Below are 20,606 nucleotides of genomic sequence, written 5' to 3'. Positions count from 1 at the left end.
TCAGCTGCTGCCAGGAACCCTGGGCCCTTTTAAGTCCCCAGGCCCTGTCGGCTGTGCACTGGCCCGTACTGGGGGCCACTTTCTTACTGGTAAGCCGTACCAGCCCGTACTGGCTTACTTTCACCTCTGGGGTCAGCTTTGGCTTTGGAGGAACCTTCTGCAGGGCTGCAAGGGTAATGAAAATCCATGGCCCATCGACTCTTTGGCTGCTATGCTGAGTTTGTCAACAAGGAGGGTCAATTATAATACCACGGGTGGTAGGTTTAGTGATGTGGACATTTTTGTGCTGGCAACTGGACCAGCAAACTCATGCTAACGTCCCTCTTGAAGCTTTTCCTGTTGAGCTCTGTGAAACATTTTGCAGTGGCACCATTTTTTCAAAGATGTTTTTGGGTATTCAAGTTAAGGGGAAAGTTTATATTTAGCATAGAGAGCTTTCTGACAGAAAGAGCGAGAAAGAGAGAGAGTTCATGGTGAGCACATCAGAGCAGTAAATCTTTCTTCCGAGATGTAAAAGAACTCTGCCTTGTAACATTGGTGTGATGCGGCTCCTGGTTTCTTTGTGTGCTTGGTGGGTGGTTTGTTTTATTACATTAAATGTTCCTCTCAGGCAGGTACTGTTGGTTTGATGGAATAAAACTAATTAGTCAGATCTTTTCTGTAAAACTGGGTATATTATTGCTCTGGAATTCAAGCTGTATCTGTGTTTATTATGCATTTGAATTATACAAGTGTTATAAAAAGACAAAAATGTATTTTTCCCATACCATACTCTATATTTTATTAGAAAACATAGTCAGTGCTACCAAGCACAAGTATAATGTTCCCTGGTTAAAGCACCACTGTACTGCATCTCCCTATTTATTGCTTAGTAAATTAATATTGGTTGGGTAAGTACTCTGAACTACTGTATAGTCAGAAATGGTACAACATTGCCACCATGTGTTCTCAAGTGAGATTTTTTTTTTAGATGACCATGTTATTTTCCTGTATGTAGTTTAAAAAAACTAAGTGCTTCCAAAGGATGTGTTTTTTCCATTACAACATAGATGATTATTTTGAACTTGGAAGCAGGAAATCAGTGCACAGAAATATCAAAGTAGTGCCCTAGGACTGCGAAATGATGCCAATCAAAGAAGCCCAATATTAATTTTGTAATCAAGTTTTCCACACTCAAACTCACATTTTTGCTGTCATTCATTCAATCTTTCTTCCTCCACAGACAATAGCTTCCTAGTTAGTAGCCATTGTGCTACCCTCTCTTAATCAACCTTCCCTGAAAGCATGTCTATCATCCTTTAACCTCTTATGGAAGTTCAACAACACTAGAATCACACTTCATATTCTTTTTCTGGTTTCCTCTATTCTCAGGAGACAATTTGAGTTATTAATTAATGTGGGTGGGAAACTCATAAATCAAAATATACTACATCCTAAATTCCCAAAACAAACAAACAAACAAATAAAAGTACACTGCCTATAATATAGTTGCTGAAACTCTGACCCAAATTCATCCCTAGTGTAACTCTATTGATATTACATTTCAGTTACACCAAGAATGAATTTGGCCCTGTGTGACTGTGTTAAGGACCAAAGGTTAGGCCTTTCCAGTCGTGGTTCGTCAGCTCTAGAGTTCATTCCTGCCAAAGATTCACCTTGAGAGCATACTGCAAGAAACCTTTCTCTCTTCAGGATTTTTCCCTAGCTATGAATATTAGCTTCCCTTTCAACTCTCACTCTGGTTTGCTCATCTCTAAGAAAGCAGAAATGGTTGATAATAGTGGGCTACAGTCAGAGTATTGTTCCCTGCTCTGGGATATTAGACATGCTGAGATAATGAGTTCTCCTAGCTTTGACTTCTGTGGACAATTTCATAAAACAGAGAAATGTTCTTGTGGGGAATCTGCCTCTCCAAACATTTAATCCCACTAGTTGGTTCTCAGAATATTTAATCCCACAATACATCAGGAAAGCCCCCACAACTACACTTTGAGATTGTGCAGATGATTATATCACCAATTCACAAGAACCAGAAAGTGAAACTGACCAGTCTGGTTTCACTGCCCTAACTGAACAAAATGTGAAAATAAACTAACAGCAGAGACAAGTAAAGGAGATTCTTTACATTCTTTTTGTTTTAATAATTTGCTATATTAATAACACCAGGACATATTTTTATAAATACAGCATTTTACTCTTGGCGTTGTCTCTACATGTAAGTCACATTTTGAACATAAGGAATTGACAGTATGTAAATCTTTCAAATTATTAACACCTTGGGTCAGGGGCCACACTTTCTGTTGTGTTTGGAAAGTACCTACAATATTGTATATGCTACCAGAAACTAATAAAATAATAATAGTATTAATCATATTATTAAAAATAATAATTGTACAATTTTGGGGGGATTTTTTTCTTATGTAGTGACAGGACAAATTTAGAAACCAATTTGACTTCTCACTTGAACCATGTTCAGCCACTGACCAGTAGAAATAAGAATTTAGATCCAAACCTGAACGTTTCCAAAACTCTGGTGTGTTTGAATCTGGGGCTCTGGTTCAGCATGTGTAGTGATACAAGCCAGCTGTGAAGTTCAAATCCAAACTTCTCTAAAATTCAGAGGTGCTCTGAACCAGGGAGATTTGTTTCAATCTCATTTCAACTATGTAGGCAATTTGTTTACTACTTCTACCTTTCTGAATATAACACAGTAATAATTTTTGTTTTAACATGCATGGTAATGAACAGCTAGTTGTGCCAACTCAGCAAAAAGTGAGACTGACTGAGTGAGCAATATTTATTTTCTACAGGAGACCAATATCGGTGAAGGCTAATTTAATCGTTCCAGGATACAATTGAGCACCACTATAGCATGTAGCAATTAATTAACAGGCTTCCCTTCCCGTCAAAGGTATAATCAAGGCAATTTGCTTCCAAACATAATCAAGAAACTATGTAAGGTGAGCTTAGCCACCAGATGAGGCATTTTTTCATGGGGAAAGTTAATTGAATTTCTAACATTTTTTCCTGTGGCATTCAAATGCAGCTTTATAAAAGTTGTGGTGCTTTTATGTGTAATCAGACCTCTTGAGCTCTTAGAGGTTACTTCAAATTAGACCATCAAGCTACTTTGTTCTTCCCGTCTTTTGACAGATTGCATCAACCATCATAAAAAATGTGACTCGGAGGCCACTGAAATCTCGAGTAAGGTTTCTCTGTTTTAAATATTAAAACAGAGAAACCTTAACATGAGGTAGCAATCAGCACCCTCTTTTACTGAATTCTTCAGCAAACATCTTTCAGAGTGCTAATAAGATGGTGATGGTTTGAAAGACCCACAGCTTTTTGTTTCCTCTGTGCTTGTGGGTTATGTAAATTCCATGCAGAAACAAAAGGTTGGGAAAGGTGATCTGCAAAGCAAAATTGAAAACTGAGTAAAAGCAGGCGCATATGCTGAATGAGCTGTCTAAAGTATTTGGGATATGCCCATTACCATAGCAATGGTGGGCACTTTCTAACCATGCTTTTCTTTGTAGGGGGTGGAGATAGAGGTGTACAGTTAGCACAGAAATCAGATTCACCTTTTAAAAAGTATTTTCCCCTCTGTGAAATCCGCTTGGTATATCACTTAAGGTATTCCAGAATGCTTCATTATATGAGATCATAAATACCATGGATTGAAATTAGACTTCTTTGATTTCATGTGCTGGTTCTGGGGCACTTTTAGTGAAGCAGGAAGGTCAAGAGGATTTCACAGGGGATTAGAGAAATAATTTTTAAAAGGTTAATTTAATTTATTTGTGTACTGATCTCCGATTACCATTACCATCACCACCACGTGGTTGGCATCAACCATTAAGCAGAAAATGGACTAAACTACTTTTAACTAGATTTTCATTTTCTTAATTTACAGTCCACCTTTAACTTCTCTTCGTGAAAAAGGAACGCACGGGAGGGAAGACTTCCAACTAAGAGACATGTTTATTGTTTCCCTTGGAAATTATTTCTTGCTAAATCCATTTCTGGAAAGGGTAGTGATGCCATCTCCTGACACTGTGAGCCTATGTTGATAGGTGCCCAATATCTACCTATGATAGCTTCTTCTGTTGTTTATTTCAGCATCCACTTGTCAGTGTATTTCTAATCTAATTTGTCAATCTAATTTCTAAATCTAAAGCTGATTCACACCAGCAATTAATGAATTCTGGAGCAAGTCTGGTTTGAGGTGTCCCAAAGTCAGGCTAATCATTAATTAAACTCAAGACAAAGCTGAATCACAAAGTTCAGTTGGGTTTGGATCCAGGACTCCTGTTCAGTTCCATGCTATGTACCCGAGCCATGAAGTTCATGTCTGGATCAAGTTCCAGATGTGAGCTTTCCAAAAGTTCTGAGTGAATCTGATCTAACATTTTAATTCAGGCCCACCTGTAAATTAAGCACTACAGTAGTTGTAAAGGTAAAAATGAAGCCTTCCCTCGTGTCTTAGGTGGTTATTTTAACATACCAGTCTGTTCAAATTACTGATCATTCAAATAGATATTCAAATAGCTCAACATTGTGATGTCTTTTTTGGTGTATTTGGGAGCAATGTTTTATGTCACAGAATGTCCAATCTGTGTACAAATCAGCAGCTAGCAGACAATTTCTTTGGGTTTGTGAGCAGAAGAAAAAATCAAAACTTCCAAACGGAGCCCAACACTTAAATTGAAATCTCAACAAATAAAATCTCAAATTTAAAACCACTCAGACTCTCATATTATTGTAAATTAGAGATGGAAAAGCCATGTCGGGTTATTCAGTCCATTTTCTGGCTAGAGTAAAGCATTCACCTCTATAGTATAGTCCAATGTTTTGTCCAGGCTAGCTTTAATAACACCAGCAAGTCAGCTTCTATTACTTCCCTTGAGGGACTTCCAGCATCAACACAGATCTCTGTTTAATTCAGGAAATATTTTTGATGTTTATTATAAATTTAAATTAAATGATGTCAATCATCTACTTATGAAAAAGTAATGGCCTGGTAGATATCTACCTTGCTGCTGTGGCTTAGGAGAAGGGAGCATATGGAATGGGTTGCAAAGCACAATACTGACTGAGTTGCAAATATGACTTGCAGAAGTTTGATGTCCAGTTTTTTTTAAATATCAGGAGCAGAGTCCTGGGTGTCAATACAGCTACATGAGTAATGAAAACACAGGTGACTGAATATATCGTCAAGCAATTCAATTTGCAGCTATTCATGGGGTCCTTCATTTATGGGCCCCATTCTACAAGGCGCTCTCAGTAAAGACAATGGAAGGTGAGGGTATTCAACATCTTGTAGGATTAGGCCTTGTTTGTGAATACTAATATCATTGTAAGTATTCACGGTGGTGTTAGTGACAGCAAAATTTCCACAAATTTGTACCAGAGATGCATTATTCACTATTCACATCTCATTTCTATTATTGTCTGCTCGTTATCTACTATCCCTCGTTCATATTCTCCTGATTAAAGAGTTTCAGTCATCCAATGACTCAGAGACCGAAAAATATGCCATGTGACAAATCACATGCCACAAACAGCAAACAGTAAATCTTTCTGCATCCAATCCTTATACAAGCCCAAGTCAGGAAATTATTCATCCAGTCTATCTGATGAACGCTTATGAGTGACAGACATCTGCAGAATTCAGGAACTGTTTGCAAGTGTTACATAAACAAAACAAAAAGGCCTTAAATTGGTCAAATTTTTTATTCAGTGAATACTATTCAGCTAGTGCTTGCTGTCAGTTTCCCAGCCCACCAAAAGTTCTGTTGTTAACTAGTCTAGTTCAAAATCCAGGCTGTCAAAACACTAAGTCTAAGCATCTAACTTAAACAAAGGACAATCCTGCATTACATTTTCATTCAATAAGCAGTCTGACCATAATTTGTACTTTCCTGATTCTTTGTTTTTGAAAGCTTTGTAAATATTAAGCTTATGCGTAAAAATACTAACACAGCATCGATGCTGTCTGGGACAGACCCTAGCCTTCCATCTTCTTTTACTGTAAAAATGTATCCAGCAGGAAAATAGCTCATTGGACAAATGTATTGTCTTGTCATGTTTAGGGAAGCTAGTTGTAAATCTGACACAAACCAAAAAAATGCATCTCAGCTTCCATCTTTTAAAGAGTGAATGTGCAATTTGCAGCGAATCTAAATGGCAGCATCGACACTTCTAAGTAATGGGTGGAATTTGTCCTCTAGCTGATTTATTCTGAGAAACAGGAGTAATATGATGGATGACACTTGCATCTTTCTGAAAGTTATGCATATTAGATATTCTAAGGTTTTATTCATAGGAACAGAATAGCAGATGTGTTCTACCATACCTCTGAATCTTGAGGTTTATTTACTGCTAGGGCCTGTTTGCACGACAAAAACAACCATGTCTGAAGGCCCGGTTACAACGTAGTTCAAAAATGTTATGCTGATGGGCTCTAACTCTGTTGTAATCATTGCATGCAACCAAGAAAAAGCCTTGGACTTTAGCATGGTTATGAAACACAATTAAGTCCTGCCTACAGATTTTAACCTTATTGTAATGGGGTCAAAGGACAGTTGTGTTGTAATCATCTTCATGACAAAATCATAAACTTCCCATAGGTTTTTGAACCATTCTATAAAATTAACTAGAAAATGATATCCATGCTATAGAATTTTTATTAGGCTGATTCAACTTATAGAAAAGATAATTTTCCATGTAATTTCTATGTTTTTACAATAATTTCTATAGAACGCTATTACATTTCTATGGAACCCAATTGTTTTCATTATTATTAAATTCCATGAGACTTTTCCACACACGCAGGTCCCCTTACTTTGTTATTTTTGGAGTACAGATGAGCCCTTAGAAACAGCACTAAGAAACATTTAGAGACAGGCCCAAGTTTGAACTTCCCCAAAGTTTGGGGGTGTTCAGACCTGGGAGTGTGATTTGGCCCTGGATATAGTGAGTGGGGTTAGCCCCTGCAGCTCAGCTTGAAATCAGATCTGGGGTTTGGTTTACATCCATCCTTACTTGCTATTTTGAAACATGAGTATGTGAATAGTTGTTCTGAAGAAGATACCCAATATCCTGTATAAGATCGCAATTGATTGCTCTGGGGAATTTTCATTGCCATTGTCTTTGTCAGAGATTATGTAAATAAGGCAACCATGTTGCATTCTCACAATTTATTACAATTGATTTCCATTTAGCTGTGAGTCCATGTGCTCTCATATAAATTAGCTTGACTATAAGAATGACAGTACATCTTAACCCTTGCTTTTCTTCTTGCAAATATTTCATAAACAAGTGGTAAAGCTAAAATATCTCCACTTTGCTTCCTTAGAATCTGACAGTGTCATAAACATGTGACATGGCTGTACAATAGTTCTGCCAACACAAAACAAGCTGTCTCCTCAAACGGCTTTACCAAACTCATAATCATTTGAGGAGTTTAGAACTTAATTAAAGCCCTTTAAGAGAAAAAGACCTTTTTGTTTTCAGAAAGGACAGGCAGACATTTAACACCTGGCAGAATTTCAGATGCCAGGGACTGGCCAAAGCAACCAACCAATCCATGAAAAGGATACATTCCCTTCAAGAGAACCCCCAAGGTACATGTGGCACCTCACGCCCACCTGTGCTAACTGCCAGTTCACCACAAGAAAGTCCATAGCGGTGGGAATGCCCTTATTTATCACAAGTGCTCATCTCTGTGGTGCAAGGAACTCATCTCGTGAGGCTGTCAAGAATCATTATCAAGGGTTTCCTCATCTTTCATGTGTCACTTGAACTATCGTGAGCTGAATTTTTGCGGTTTGTGAAGCCAACATTTTCAAGCCCTCTCGGCAGCACTCAGCCTCAGTAAATGAACTATGTGCTGATGAGGTCTGCTGGGATCAGAGCAAATGAATCTTTGCCCCACCCTTTTCAGTTGCCACTCTGCATCCAATACTACAGCTTCAGGGCTGCAGTAGCACCCACAGCTGCTCCACCACAATTCTTTATGCAGGGAGTTTTGACCAGCAGATGTGCATACCTGCATGCAACTGAATTAGGGCTTAGGACCCTTCATGGTGCAGTCTGAAGAGGCTGCAGGCCCCTGGTGAAGTGAAACTGAACAGGTTTCAGTCTCTGCTTGGCCTTTCCTGCCCTCACATGGACTGCAGAATCTTGGCCAAAGTGAAAATCAGGCTATCACTGGGTGCTACTAAAAATGAGTGGTAAAAACCATAGTTCATCCTGCTAGCCAAGTGGATATTTTGACATCTAAGTTGTTGGTTAGTCAAACTGTGCAATATATGGGGTTGTTGGATTTGTGCTATACATGGAATTTAGTTCCATGTTGATTTCTATACCACAAAGGTTTGGCTCTGAGCCCAATATCTGAACCTCTTCAACAACCTGTCACTATTTCTGAGTAATGTGGGAACTTCTAAAAACAATTCCAAAGTGTACATAATTTTGCCCTAGGTTTGCCCAATCCTCATCTAGATAGGTTAGATTACAAGACTTTAAAAGAAATGGGAAGAGAGAGAGAGAGTGTGTGTGTGTGTGTTAGCACCACTTGCAAGCAAGTTATCCTCTTAAAAAAATATTAATCTTTATTATAATTAACACTAACTTGGTTTAGGAAAATCACTGCTCTAAACGTGATTTGAAAATATATTAGATTTCTTTGTTAAATATAACAAATTTGGTGTTCTTAAGTGTCTGCAGGTAGAGAAGGAGTGCAAGAGGACTTCGTGTTGAAACTAACAAATGAACAATTTAAGCTCTATTTTCTACATTTTCCCTCTATAGTTTCTGCAGTCTGATGAATTGTCCGAGATCTGTGAGATCTGCAGTTCAAAATCCTGTTCATTTTGGGAGGGGGGAAAACCCCACCCTGAAGGAACAATCTAGAGAAAAACTCCTCAAGGGGGAACCTTGAACTGTTTCTTGTCCTTTCTGTGGATTTTTGCCATGTACAGGAGAACTGATTCTGGAGGAGAGGAAAATTGTGTGTGTGTGTGTGTGTGTGGTCATTCTCTCCCCCCTCTTTCCCGCCCCTCCCCCCAGCCAAATGGTAATTACTGGCTGGGGAGGAAGGAATCTACCAGTCAGGCCCCCAAGTCTTATTATGCAGACAATTAAACAATACCAGATATCTATCTATCTATATCTATCTAGGTATCAATATAAACTGAATAAAGACTTGATGAATAATTACAACATAGGAAATATGATATCCCAGCAGCAGATAAGCAATGAAACGGTACATTAACAACTCAATTACATCTAAGCAGGTCAATAAAATGAGCTGACCAGCAAGTCTAACTTACTGTGCCTGCTCTCCATTATGATATTTATCTCTATAAGCAGAGGAAGAAAGGATAACTCATGAGAGGCCTAAGTGAAGTCTCCCACCTCTCTGCACAAGATGAATATTGTACCAGAGTTTAACAATTGTTCAGCATTAACCAATGAGGTGTATTTCTTTATCCCAAACTGAACCACGTAATGATCCATCTGAATAACAGTGTATAGAACATAATATGGACCCTGAGAAGTAGGTAAGAGAAGTGCATCCATCTGAAAGAAAGGGAAGGGAGTGGCTAACTTCATCCCTAGGGTAGGGGACACAACTGTTACTGGAGTCATTAGTAGATGTGCTTACATTTACCAGGGCTACATTTGGCCTAGTGATACAATATGCAACTTTGGCCAGGTTTTGTCATTGACCTCAATGGAAGTGGAATTGACCCTTAACTTCGCTGTGCCTGAGTTTACCCTTCTGAAAAATAGGGCAACGAATGCAATGAAACCCGGCCTAAACAAATCATCCCATGGACCTGCAAAACTCTGTTTCTGAATAGTGTTGGTTCTTCAGCTTGGGGTTGAACAACGTCTGTAAACTCTGGGGATCTTTTACAGTGCTCTCTTAAACAGAGGGTTGCCTACTAGAGGTAGTTCAGCTTCACTGAACTTACATAACAGGGATGCAGTGAGCCATAGTTAATGTTTTTAAGGGAGGCCTGGATGTCTTAATACACTGGATCTCAACCTTTTCTATAACAATGCCCTTCCAGGTCCCCCTTCTCATCCAGCTGAAATCTAGCCATGGCTCTCCCCTCCCCACCCCCCATTTTATACACAGGGCTTTGTACTTGGTAAAACAAAATGAATTAAGGACAGTGTTTTCAGTCCATTTTTACCACAGCTTTAGCATAGTTTTAAAGACAGTTTTAAAAAATGTTCTCATGTTCTCCCCCAGGTTGGTTCTATACTGTTTACCTTCTCTACCTAGCTTATGTTAGGGCTTTATATGACTGCCTATCTACATAGTATCTGGGCACTCTCTTCTTCCTTTCCCCTGTTTATTAACCCTGCCTCAAATGATGTTGTCTAATCAATCAAAACAAAAAATATCCTGCTGTCAGTGGTGCCTGTTTATAATTTGCCATATAATTGAAACAAATCATTTCCTTTGGAACGAGGATGCCCCTTTTTGACTCATGGAAACTGTTGGCTTTGGAGCAGCCAGCCAGCCTTATGGATTTCATTCAAAGTGTTTAAACTGCATGTTGTTCAATCCCAAAGCTATCTACCTAGGCATTCTTACCACACTCATCACTGTAATCTTCTATCGCAAAGTTAATGGTGTTATGCCAAAGATGAATTGTTGGTCCACACACTAAAGTTAATGGAGTTACACCAGTATGTATCTGACTCATTATGGACCAGGTGTTGGTACTTTTACTCATGCAATAGCCCCAATGGCTGATGAAAAGTAAGAAGGATTGAGTCCTACATATCTCATGACTCTCTGTGTAAGAGTAAGCATCTTCCCCAGGGCCTTTGGCCACATATTCTCCTTTCCTCACATGCTATGCACCATGATGTCTATCAGGGATGGTCTAGACAGTATTTGGTCCTGCCATGTGGGCAGGGGACTGGACTCGATGACCTCTCGAGGTCCTTTCCAGTCCTAGAATCTATGAATCTATGATGTTTGCACTTTCACGCTCCACCCCACATGTTGCTGCATTTCAGTGGTGCTGAATGTATGTCACGTGGTGAAAAACCTTGGGACCATTTCCTATATAAATGTATGAAATGTGCGTCTTTACAGTCTAAATTTTGCTTGTCAAGTTAGGTAATGGGTTAAATCACTGCTATTCTGCTTCTCCTGCCCTGAAGACTTTTTTGTGACCAAAAAAAAAGACGTTACTGTGATTTTCAGGAATTATACACACATAATTCAAACCCACATAAGGAAAAAAACATTGAAAAAATAGGAATATTACTGATCTGAAGAACTGAAATCACACAGAAGGTATCAAAATCCTTCCTGGGTTTGATCATTGGTCCACAGCTCTGTATCTTTTCACCTTATAATGCCAGAAAAAGAGACTAAATGCTGAATGCTCAGTTGCCACAAGCTAATGTTTACACTCCTGAGAGAGCCAGGCAAAAATGGTCCTGAGACAACTCTGGGTTGGTTGGGGGCTGAAGCAAGCACAAAACGTAGTCTAATTTACACCAGTTTATACTGACCCCTAAGGAATCATTATTCTAGCACTGCACACATTATATGCCACTCAAGGATTTTTCTTCAACACAGGAATTCCTAGCTGCCTTTTAAGGAACCATTCCTGTTGCTTTGTGCTGCCAGAGAACAACAAAGCAACTAGAACTGGGGCTGAGAACCAGGGCTTAAGTCTTTCAAAACCCACCGACACATATAGGAATTGTATGCATATAGGAACCAATCCAGACCCCAGCATCCAGTGTGAGTACCTAGGCAAGTTGCTCTAGGGATATGTAAAGGGGGCAGAGAGAGAGGAATCTACCCTCCAGGCGGTGGAGCTGCTATGCTTAGATTGTAAGCTCTTTGGAGCAGGGACCACCTTTTTGTTCTGTGTTTGAACAGCAGCTATCACAATGGGGTCCTGATTTATGATTAGAGCTCCTAGGCACTACAGTAATACAAATAATAAAAAATAATACTACGGGGAGGCTACTTCAGCCCAGTGCTGCACAGGGTATATGAACATCCCACAGGTTCTATGACAGGCCCACACTGGCTTCATTGCAAAAGAGCCCTCTATGATTGCAGAAGAGGGAGTTGGATTTTCCCCTTAAAAATATTTTTCCAGCTGAATAACAGAGAATGCCCAGCAAGGTACGTCAGCTTCAGTCTTCAGATCCTGGTGACTTAAAGCCGATCCTTACTTTTTTCTGTTCAGACAAGTTTATAATGGCCTTCATCTCAGCCTCAGAGAACCTGGGGGTCAATGCCACACTGTCATAGTCAAATTCTTCATCAAGGGAGAACAGCTGAACTTCATCCCCACAGAGCTGCAACAGGGAAAAATATAGAAATATAAATAAAACAGCAGCAAGTAACGATAAAGAAGCTCAAAACATAAACTCCTGATTAATATTTAATTAAACTATTTTTTAGACTCCAGCACTCTCAGCTGATTAAGCTGCTTTTAAGTAAAAGAACAAATTCAATTATTCAATTTGACCTAATTTGAGCCATTTAATGTGCCCCATTTGTACCATACTGTATCGGAATGAATATCATTAACTAATTTTTGCTCAAGGCAAGGAATCAAAAAACCTCCCTTGCATACATCTATTACATTTCCACCACTTGTAGCAGCAGGGTTGTGACAATATGGAAAAAAATATGTAGAGCTACGTTAAGTTGCAAGGATAGGTCCCGCAACTTTAAGATTTTGGCTAGTTTTAAGTGCTGTTTACTCAACTGATAATACATTTTGTAGCAACGGGAATGCCTATAAGGAGCAAAGAAGCATAATCAATTTTCAGTTATTCAAACCCTGCAAGACCTGTTTCCTTTAACCAAAGAAGTTGCTTGCAGAGGTGTGCAATGGGTTATTTGGTTGATGGGAGGTACAGTATTGCAGAATTAGTCAGTATTGGCTCAGATGACATATGCTGCATTGAATATTTTTAATTATAAATGTGTTTTGAAAAGACTTCAGTTGGCACAATTTATAAATAGGATAAATAAGTAAATCATAATATTTTAAAGGCTGCATATTAATAAGGACAAGAAGAGAGACCAAATGTTTTCACAAGACACTAGATAAAATTAATCCTAGAAATTACAGATGGGGACATCTTGTTAGCACATCTTTTACATCCTCCCTGCTATCCACCAGTACAGGATTGTTCCCTGTGCTTTGCCCAATTTAGCATAATATGTCTATGGGTAGGTCTACATTGCACTGTAAACCCGGGTGTGTGGCACCTAGGTTTGTGGACTTGTTGTTTCCAACCCCATGCTTGAGCGTCCACACTGCTTTGTAAACCTGGGTTTATAGTTGCTGGACCTCGGTCTCACAGTTGTGCTAACATGTCCATACTGTACTACACAGACCTTCTGACTCGAGTCTGTGTTTCAAGCTGCATCCACACTGCTAAATGACAGGGCTTCGACCCAAGCCACAGTGGGACTCAGGCTCTGATCCACCCTACAAGCAGGGCCCTAGTTCTCAGGATCTGAGTGCTTGCTGACCCAAATCAGACTGATTTGTTTGTGGACAGAAGTGGGGATTGGACTCTAATCTGAGTCAGTGCCTGGCCTCAGTGCACAGTGTAGACAACCCTATGGGGCTTCAATAATCATAGACAATTCATTATCAGTAAGATGTTTTTTTCTTGAGCATCAAGAAATCTATGCTACAAAGTGCTGAACACTCCAGCCCAACTCTAGCAAAGTGTTTAAACATGCTTAATGTCACGCATGTGGTTAATCCCACTGAAGTCAATGAGGTTATTCATTTGCTTAAAGTTAAGCACAAGCTTAGATGCTGTGCTGGATAAGATCATTTTGCAAGATTGAGCCCCAAATGCTTTGCATGTGATGGGACACTTCAGAATTCACAAGTCGAAAATATCAAGAGTGTGGCACAAATCAGCATGTTACACCAGCTTGAGTGCAAAACAGGGAAAAGATGTGTGCCTTAATCCCCTGAGCACCTTTGAAAATCTCAGCCTAGACTTGTTTTGCTCTGTCTTCTGTTTTCCACTTGAGTTTGTGTAACATGCAGCTTTGTGCCAGATGCTCAACATCTTACTATTTGCACACTGGGGTTGAGATTTTTTCATCAATTAGTAACACCTTGGATTGTTCAAGGGAGGGGAGGTCAGATGGTGTAACCAGGGGCAATGAGATAAAATTAATGGGAAAATGTGAGCGGAATAACAGGAACAATTTCCTGAGCATGAGCTCTGTTACACTGCAGGTTAGTCTCCCATGGGGACTGCCCCATCTCTTGAGTCAGTTTAAATAAAGACCAGACAAAGCACTGGAGAACAATTTTGTACTGGCAAGAGGGTTGGCCAGATGACCTCACACTCATAGATCTTTCCTACTTCTAATTCCTGTGATACTATTATTAACTTTTGTCACTCGCACTTTCATGACAGAAACTCTGGTATCAACAATGACCTTGGCAGAAGTAGTAAAATGTAACCTGAAGCAGGCACACATAGGTTTTCTATTATAATCCACCTATTTTCCCCTCAAACAAATTCATTAAATTGTAGTCTATGGAAGGAAATGTCTAGCCTTTATCTTAGATCTCTTACAGTACATAATCCTGGTGCAGAAGTGTTCGCCCCACCTCTTCCCCCCCCCCCCATATTCCCTTGAAGTTTACACGATCACCTAAATTGATGACCTTTTGCATCAGTTTCCTACCTTTTGGGTTGAAAATTGATTTTGATTATTGTGGCATTTAAAGATCCTACATCAATGTGTTTGCAGGATGAGCAGCTTTTCAGGCTGCAGAAGTGAAAGCCGGCATGGAAGCTGGTGTGAGAAAACTGCTAAGAATTCTATGTCATAGCATGAAATCCAATCTCAGCTCTTTTTTGTTTCTTGCATACGGATGAAAGCTGTAAAATCCTCAAGGTCTTATTAGGAATTGCCATCTAGTGGAAATTCCAGTTCAGAATACTCCTGCTTCTTATTAATTCTAGTTAGCAACAAAGTTTTGAAACACAGTAACAGGTCTAGTGGACTACTAGTTTCAGTGCAAACTTGTAATTTACCTGAAATCAACAAAGTCCAGCAGAATTCAATTAAGACCTATTGAAGGGTTCTTATGGAGCTAACTGGAATTTCCAATCAGGACTGTACAATGGAAGAGGCTTGTGCATCACGGGAAAGTGACATTTAAATCATAGCACAATGACGAAGTAGTGCATCATCCTGTTGTGTCAAAATGTCATTGGGTCATAGTTCAACAATATTTAGGAATCTCTGAAATTTATTTTGAGACTCACAAACATCCATCAATGAGCCAGGATTAAGAACATAGGATCGCTTCGGGGATAATCCTGGAAAAAAGAGGCTTCCTCAAAAGAAGAGGAAATCACTCCAGCCCCTATTTAAAATTCACACTTGTGTTCATTAGCTACTCAATTTGGGAGTCACATTATCCCATGGGATTTCTGCTGAGATTATGCAAGAGGTTATATTGCCACAATGAATCTCACATAATAAATCATAGACATTAGAGTTAGATATAGAAAAGATCTGTAAGATCACCAGATCCACCTCCTGCAAGAGTAGGTTTTGAGCATACAGTAGATATTAACCTGATCATACTCTACATTTGATTTTAGTCACAAGGCTAAGAAGCAATCATGATAATTTTAATGAGGTTTTTTTGATGGTCCAGCACTAACAATGCAGCAATGTGTGTACCCTCACTATGTTGAAGCATGACTCTTGTTTTGTTTTGTTTTGTTTTGTTGGTGGGAGGAGGGGATGGCTTACAATCAAAAATATTTACCCTCCAGTTTGCAAAGTCTGCTGGAAAAAAACCAAAGGAAATGCACAACATTAAATATGTGGGAGTAGAATCTTCCAGGTCTCAATGTGTCTGACTAGTATTAACTTAGCTTTAAGTCTCTTCAGAAGAATTAGAATGCTTTCCCTTCACTTTTTGGACGCACTTTCAGAAGTTCAACTTCTATATTTCTGTTCTATGCAAATGGCTTAAATTTCATCACCCTTCTGGTGCTGAACAGACTTACAGTTAGGAAAAAAGAGTCTGATCCTGCACGTGAGTCGTCCCACTGACTTCAGTAAGGAATGGATCAGATTCCAGATCTACAGGAGGTCAGTAACTGTGGCTCCACTGAAAGGATTAGTGTTGCCGCCAAAAACCTTGTTCTCTGCAAAAGCTAAAACTACTGACTCTAGAACTGATCAGACTGCACGAATGGTATTTATGTGTCTTGATCTATTTAATTTCCTTTCGTCAGCTGTACCTGTCTAATTCCTGAAACTCTTTCTATTGATTTAAGTGTGCTTTGGGTCAAATCTTAGGTGCAGAACGGTATACCCATGTTTTTTTTTATAAATAACATTCAAATAAAGCTCAGTTGAGTCAATATCCACAAACAAGCTCTCTTGACCAACCAAAACTAAAGTCCTACTCCCTCAACCCACTCAGTACCCATTCCACTAATTCTCCCAGGAGAAGCCTGTTAAAATACCATGCCATGGAATATGCCTTTAAGATCTAACTGATCTATCTTAATTTTCTAAGTGTTCAGTTAAGAGAAAAATCCAAAAACAAACCCTATAATGTATTATTAAATCTCAAAATGTTTTTCCATTTGCTGTAGCTGTAACAGTGTCTGATACCATGATTACAGGTAATTAAAATAAGAAAACCTCAGATTGCAGTAAACCTTTGTAGCAGTTCTACAAAATCAAATCTGTCACCTCTGCACCAAAGCTATTACGGTATTGAGAATACACAGTCAGCCACTATGACCTTGTCTTGATTTGCATTTAACTAAACCATTTCATGAACATGCAGATGTGTAATGGAAAAGTGTTTATAAAAAAGAAAAATGTACATGTAATTCCAAATGAAATTGGATGTAAGAGTAGAACACACCAGACTTCACTCTATCTCCTCATTGCAAGTTTCAAAAAGTCTAGTTCAGCTGTATGTCTATTTGTGTGCTTCATCTCTCTGGCAAGCGTTGAAAGCAGTGGGTTTGGTTGGTTTTTATCTTCTCCCAAGTATTAGTTCATTTCAGCCTTGTATGAAGCAAATCAGTCCAAAGGCCTTTAGATTGCAAATTGAAATTCTGATTTATTTCAAAAGGAAAAAATTCTGCTACGGACCACCGAATCCCTCACAGCTGAACAAAAACAACAGTGAATCAAGTTATTATCTTGTTATTTTTGCCTAAGGAGCTGAGAGAAATATGTGTATGTCTAATTTAACATCTAATTGAAATCTTTTCTGGAAGCTCTCTGGGAATAGAATTTGTGCTCTATTAGAGAACTGCCAGTTTTCTTAAGATTGCCCATGTGATTTACTCAAACGGAGACACCTCTGAAGGAAGAATCATTTTCATTCACAGCTACCACAAGTCCAAATTAAAGAAGAAAGAATGTAATGTTCAGATTAATAACTGGAGCATTTTGCTGGAGGCCACTTTGCAAAGTAATGTTGTAAATAAAACACCCTAAATTGAGAGTTTCAAGAGTCTATTAATAGTTGGCAATTCAGTTTCTTTTTATTTAATCTCTGTGCAGATACATTAAACTGAAAGCCTTGATTCTGTCCTTCCTAACCTCTATTTTTGCATAACTCAGGGCAATCTACAGTTCTCTTGTTTAAATTATGTAAAGAGTTCTCCCCACAGATAAATACTGCTGAATGTATTGTATGTTCGAGGGAAAACTGACCAGCTCAATACCCATGTGGAAAAGGTAGAAAAAATGTGAGTAGGCAGAGTACACATGAACATAATGATGAGCTAAGATACTTGCAGAAAGGAAGGATTGTCTGGAGGTTAAGGCACTGAGGTGGGAATCAGAAAACCTAGCTTCAATTCACACTTTTGCCATAGATTTCCTGTGTGACATTGGACAAGTCACTTAACCTATAGGTACGTCTACACTGCAAAAAACAAAGAAACCCATGGCAACGATTCTCAGAGCCCAGCTTAATGGATCCGGGCTCATGTGGCTCACACTATGGGGCTAAACATAGCAGTGTAGATATTCTCACTCAGTCTAGAGCCCAGGCTCTGAAACCCAGAGAGAGGGGTGGATCTCAGAAGCCAAGCTCCAGCTCGAGCGGGAACATCTACACTGCTATTTTTAGCACTGTAGCGGGAGCCACGCGAGCTTGAGTCAGTTGACCCAGGCTCTGAGACTTGCTGCCGCAGGGGGATTTTGCAGCATAGACATACGGCATTTTCTTCCTCTCACCCTTTGTCTGTCTTGTCTTGAAACTGGAGGTTCTTTGAGGCAAGCCCTTGCTTTTATTATGGGTATGTACAGCACTTAACACAATAGGACCCTGATCTTGGTACAAGACTATGGGTAAAATTGTGAACCTACTGAAATCAATGGGAGTTTTGCTACTGACTTCAGTGGGGACAGGATTTTATCTTGCAGGTGCTACCATAATATAAATAATAATAATAATAATAATTAATAATGTCACAGTGATTGGCACTATATAAATACTTTAACTGGACAGAGATAGGTGATGAAGGAAGGAAGCATATATGTATCGTGGGATGGCAAGTTTATGTTCATCTAGAGAGCATGTGGGGGAAAGAGAGCAAGAAAGGAGGGGACTGGGGAAGCAGAAATTAATACACAGGGCGGAGAAAAAGGATGGCAGGGTTGAAAGAAAGGCATGAGCAGGAGTCGAGAAAAGGATGACTGTCTGGGCTAGGGATACGAGTATTCTAGTGTAATGGACTCATATCCTGCAGTAACACTCACAAGCTGCAGTTTGTGACAGCATTCGTACAGCACGTGGTACTTTTACTATAAGGGGAAGCACACATGCCTACAACCATTGGAGAAAGTGGAAGCTAAGTTGCTAGCCAAAATGAACAAGTTACTGAGTCGCTCATCCTTGTTCTCATTGCATTTGAGAGAGGGATAATTTTCAGGAAGATAAGCGTCTCTTTAAGCACACTTGCATGTAATTTCCCCTCAGTAAACACATTAACTGTGGCCATTTGATGAAAACTACACGTTCTCCCAAATCCCTCACACAGTAGGTCAGTGACATGGACTCTCCTTCAGCATCCTGTAGCATACTAGTGGTTTGGAGTATTTTTAGGGGGTGGGGGATGGAAAAGCCAAATAGATAGCCATATTTTATTGCCCTCCTCCAACAGCTGTTTTGATGGGCTGGGACATGTTTGGGTTGAAAGGAGGGATGGAGATGATTGTGCTCTTTTGAGCCTCTAGAAATAATCTTCTCCCATGTCCCATGGCAGGTTCCCTGCCCTGAAAAGCTTAGGACTTGTTTATCAAGGTACTGAGCACTCACAGCACCCATTGACTTCAACTGGAATTGTGGGAGCTCAGCAACTCTGAAAATTAGCCCCTAACTATATTGTCTAAGTGGATGGCCATAAACACGTGTATAATTTAAGGTAGGAACTAGCTTCATTTTATATCCGGTAAAACATTAAGCATGTTAGCACACCTTCACATCCTTCCATTGTCCCCTATAACACTCCGTTTATTTTATGTACAGTATAAACTCAGAGTTAGAACACATCAGGAATGGAGGATGTTCATAGCTCTGAAATGTTCGTAACTCTGAACAAAATGTTATGATTCTTTCAAAGTTTACAACTGAACATTGTCTTAATACAGTTTTGAAACTTTACTATGCAGAAGAAAAATGCTGTTTTCCCTTTTTTTTAATAACAGGTTTCAGAGTAGCAGCCGTGTTAGTCTGTATCCGTAAAAAGAACAGGAGTACTTGTGGCACCTTCGAGACTAACAAATTTATTAGAGCATAAGCTTTCGTGGACTACAGCCCACTTCTTCGGGTATGCATCCGAAGAAGTGGACTGTAGTCCACGAAAGCTTATGCTCTAATAAATTTGTTAGTCTCGAAGGTGCCACAAGTACTCCTGTTTTTTTTAATAGTTTACTTTTAACACAGTACTGTACTGTATTTGTTTTGGGGGGGAGCTATCTCTACTGCTGCCTGATTGTGTATTTCCAGTTCCGAATGAAGTGTGTGGTTGACTGGTAAGTTCGTAACTCTGGTGTTCATAACTCCAAGATTCTACTGTATGATCAAACTGTTCCTCTAATAGAAATAAATGCTGCAGTGAATGGGATTTTCATCCACCTCTCATAAGTTGTAGCTTCCAGTGTCGTGTGCGTTCATTTATTAACACTTGAGATTTTTGCAACCCCCTTCTTCTTTATGTCCCCATACATTAATCTCCTGGGATATGCATTTCAATATGTCATAGTATTTTTGTGTAAAAATGTATATTTCTAAAGGTATAAAGATGGAGGTTAACTACCATGTTATAGGTCATTTCAGGGGTTTTTATTTTAATCACAGAACCACATGGGTTAGAACTGGAAAAGACCTATTAGAGCATCTAGTCCATCTCCCTGCCAATGCAGAATTGCTCTTAACAGTATATTTTCTAGTGTTGATTGCAAAGAATCAAATACATTTGAGCTCAGCAGGCAAAACTGCATATGCAATGCAGTAGCATCAATCCTTCATTGGTCAAATATCTTTATCATCTTGATT

The 20,606-nt window shown here is 39.3% G+C and overlaps 1 protein-coding gene across 2 annotated transcripts in view; it reads right to left on the bottom strand.

Annotated features, from left to right (window-relative positions):
- Positions 1–689: 689 nt before the first annotated feature.
- IFTAP (intraflagellar transport associated protein) overlaps positions 690–20,606 on the bottom strand; it is a 72,248-nt gene continuing 52,331 nt past the window's right edge. For both annotated transcript variants that reach the window (XM_054025631.1, XM_054025632.1), the window contains exon 7: positions 690–12,354. In XM_054025631.1, coding sequence (XP_053881606.1) covers positions 12,190–12,354 — 165 coding nt within the window. In that variant the 3' untranslated portion in view covers positions 690–12,189. The remainder of the gene's footprint in view (positions 12,355–20,606) is intronic.

The sequence above is a fragment of the Malaclemys terrapin genome, chromosome 4, assembly GCF_027887155.1.
Source record: "Malaclemys terrapin pileata isolate rMalTer1 chromosome 4, rMalTer1.hap1, whole genome shotgun sequence".
In the NCBI taxonomy this organism is placed as follows: Eukaryota; Metazoa; Chordata; order Testudines; family Emydidae; genus Malaclemys; species Malaclemys terrapin.
The sequence above is the reverse complement of the archived record's forward strand: the minus strand, read 5'-3'. Positions and strand labels throughout refer to the sequence as shown.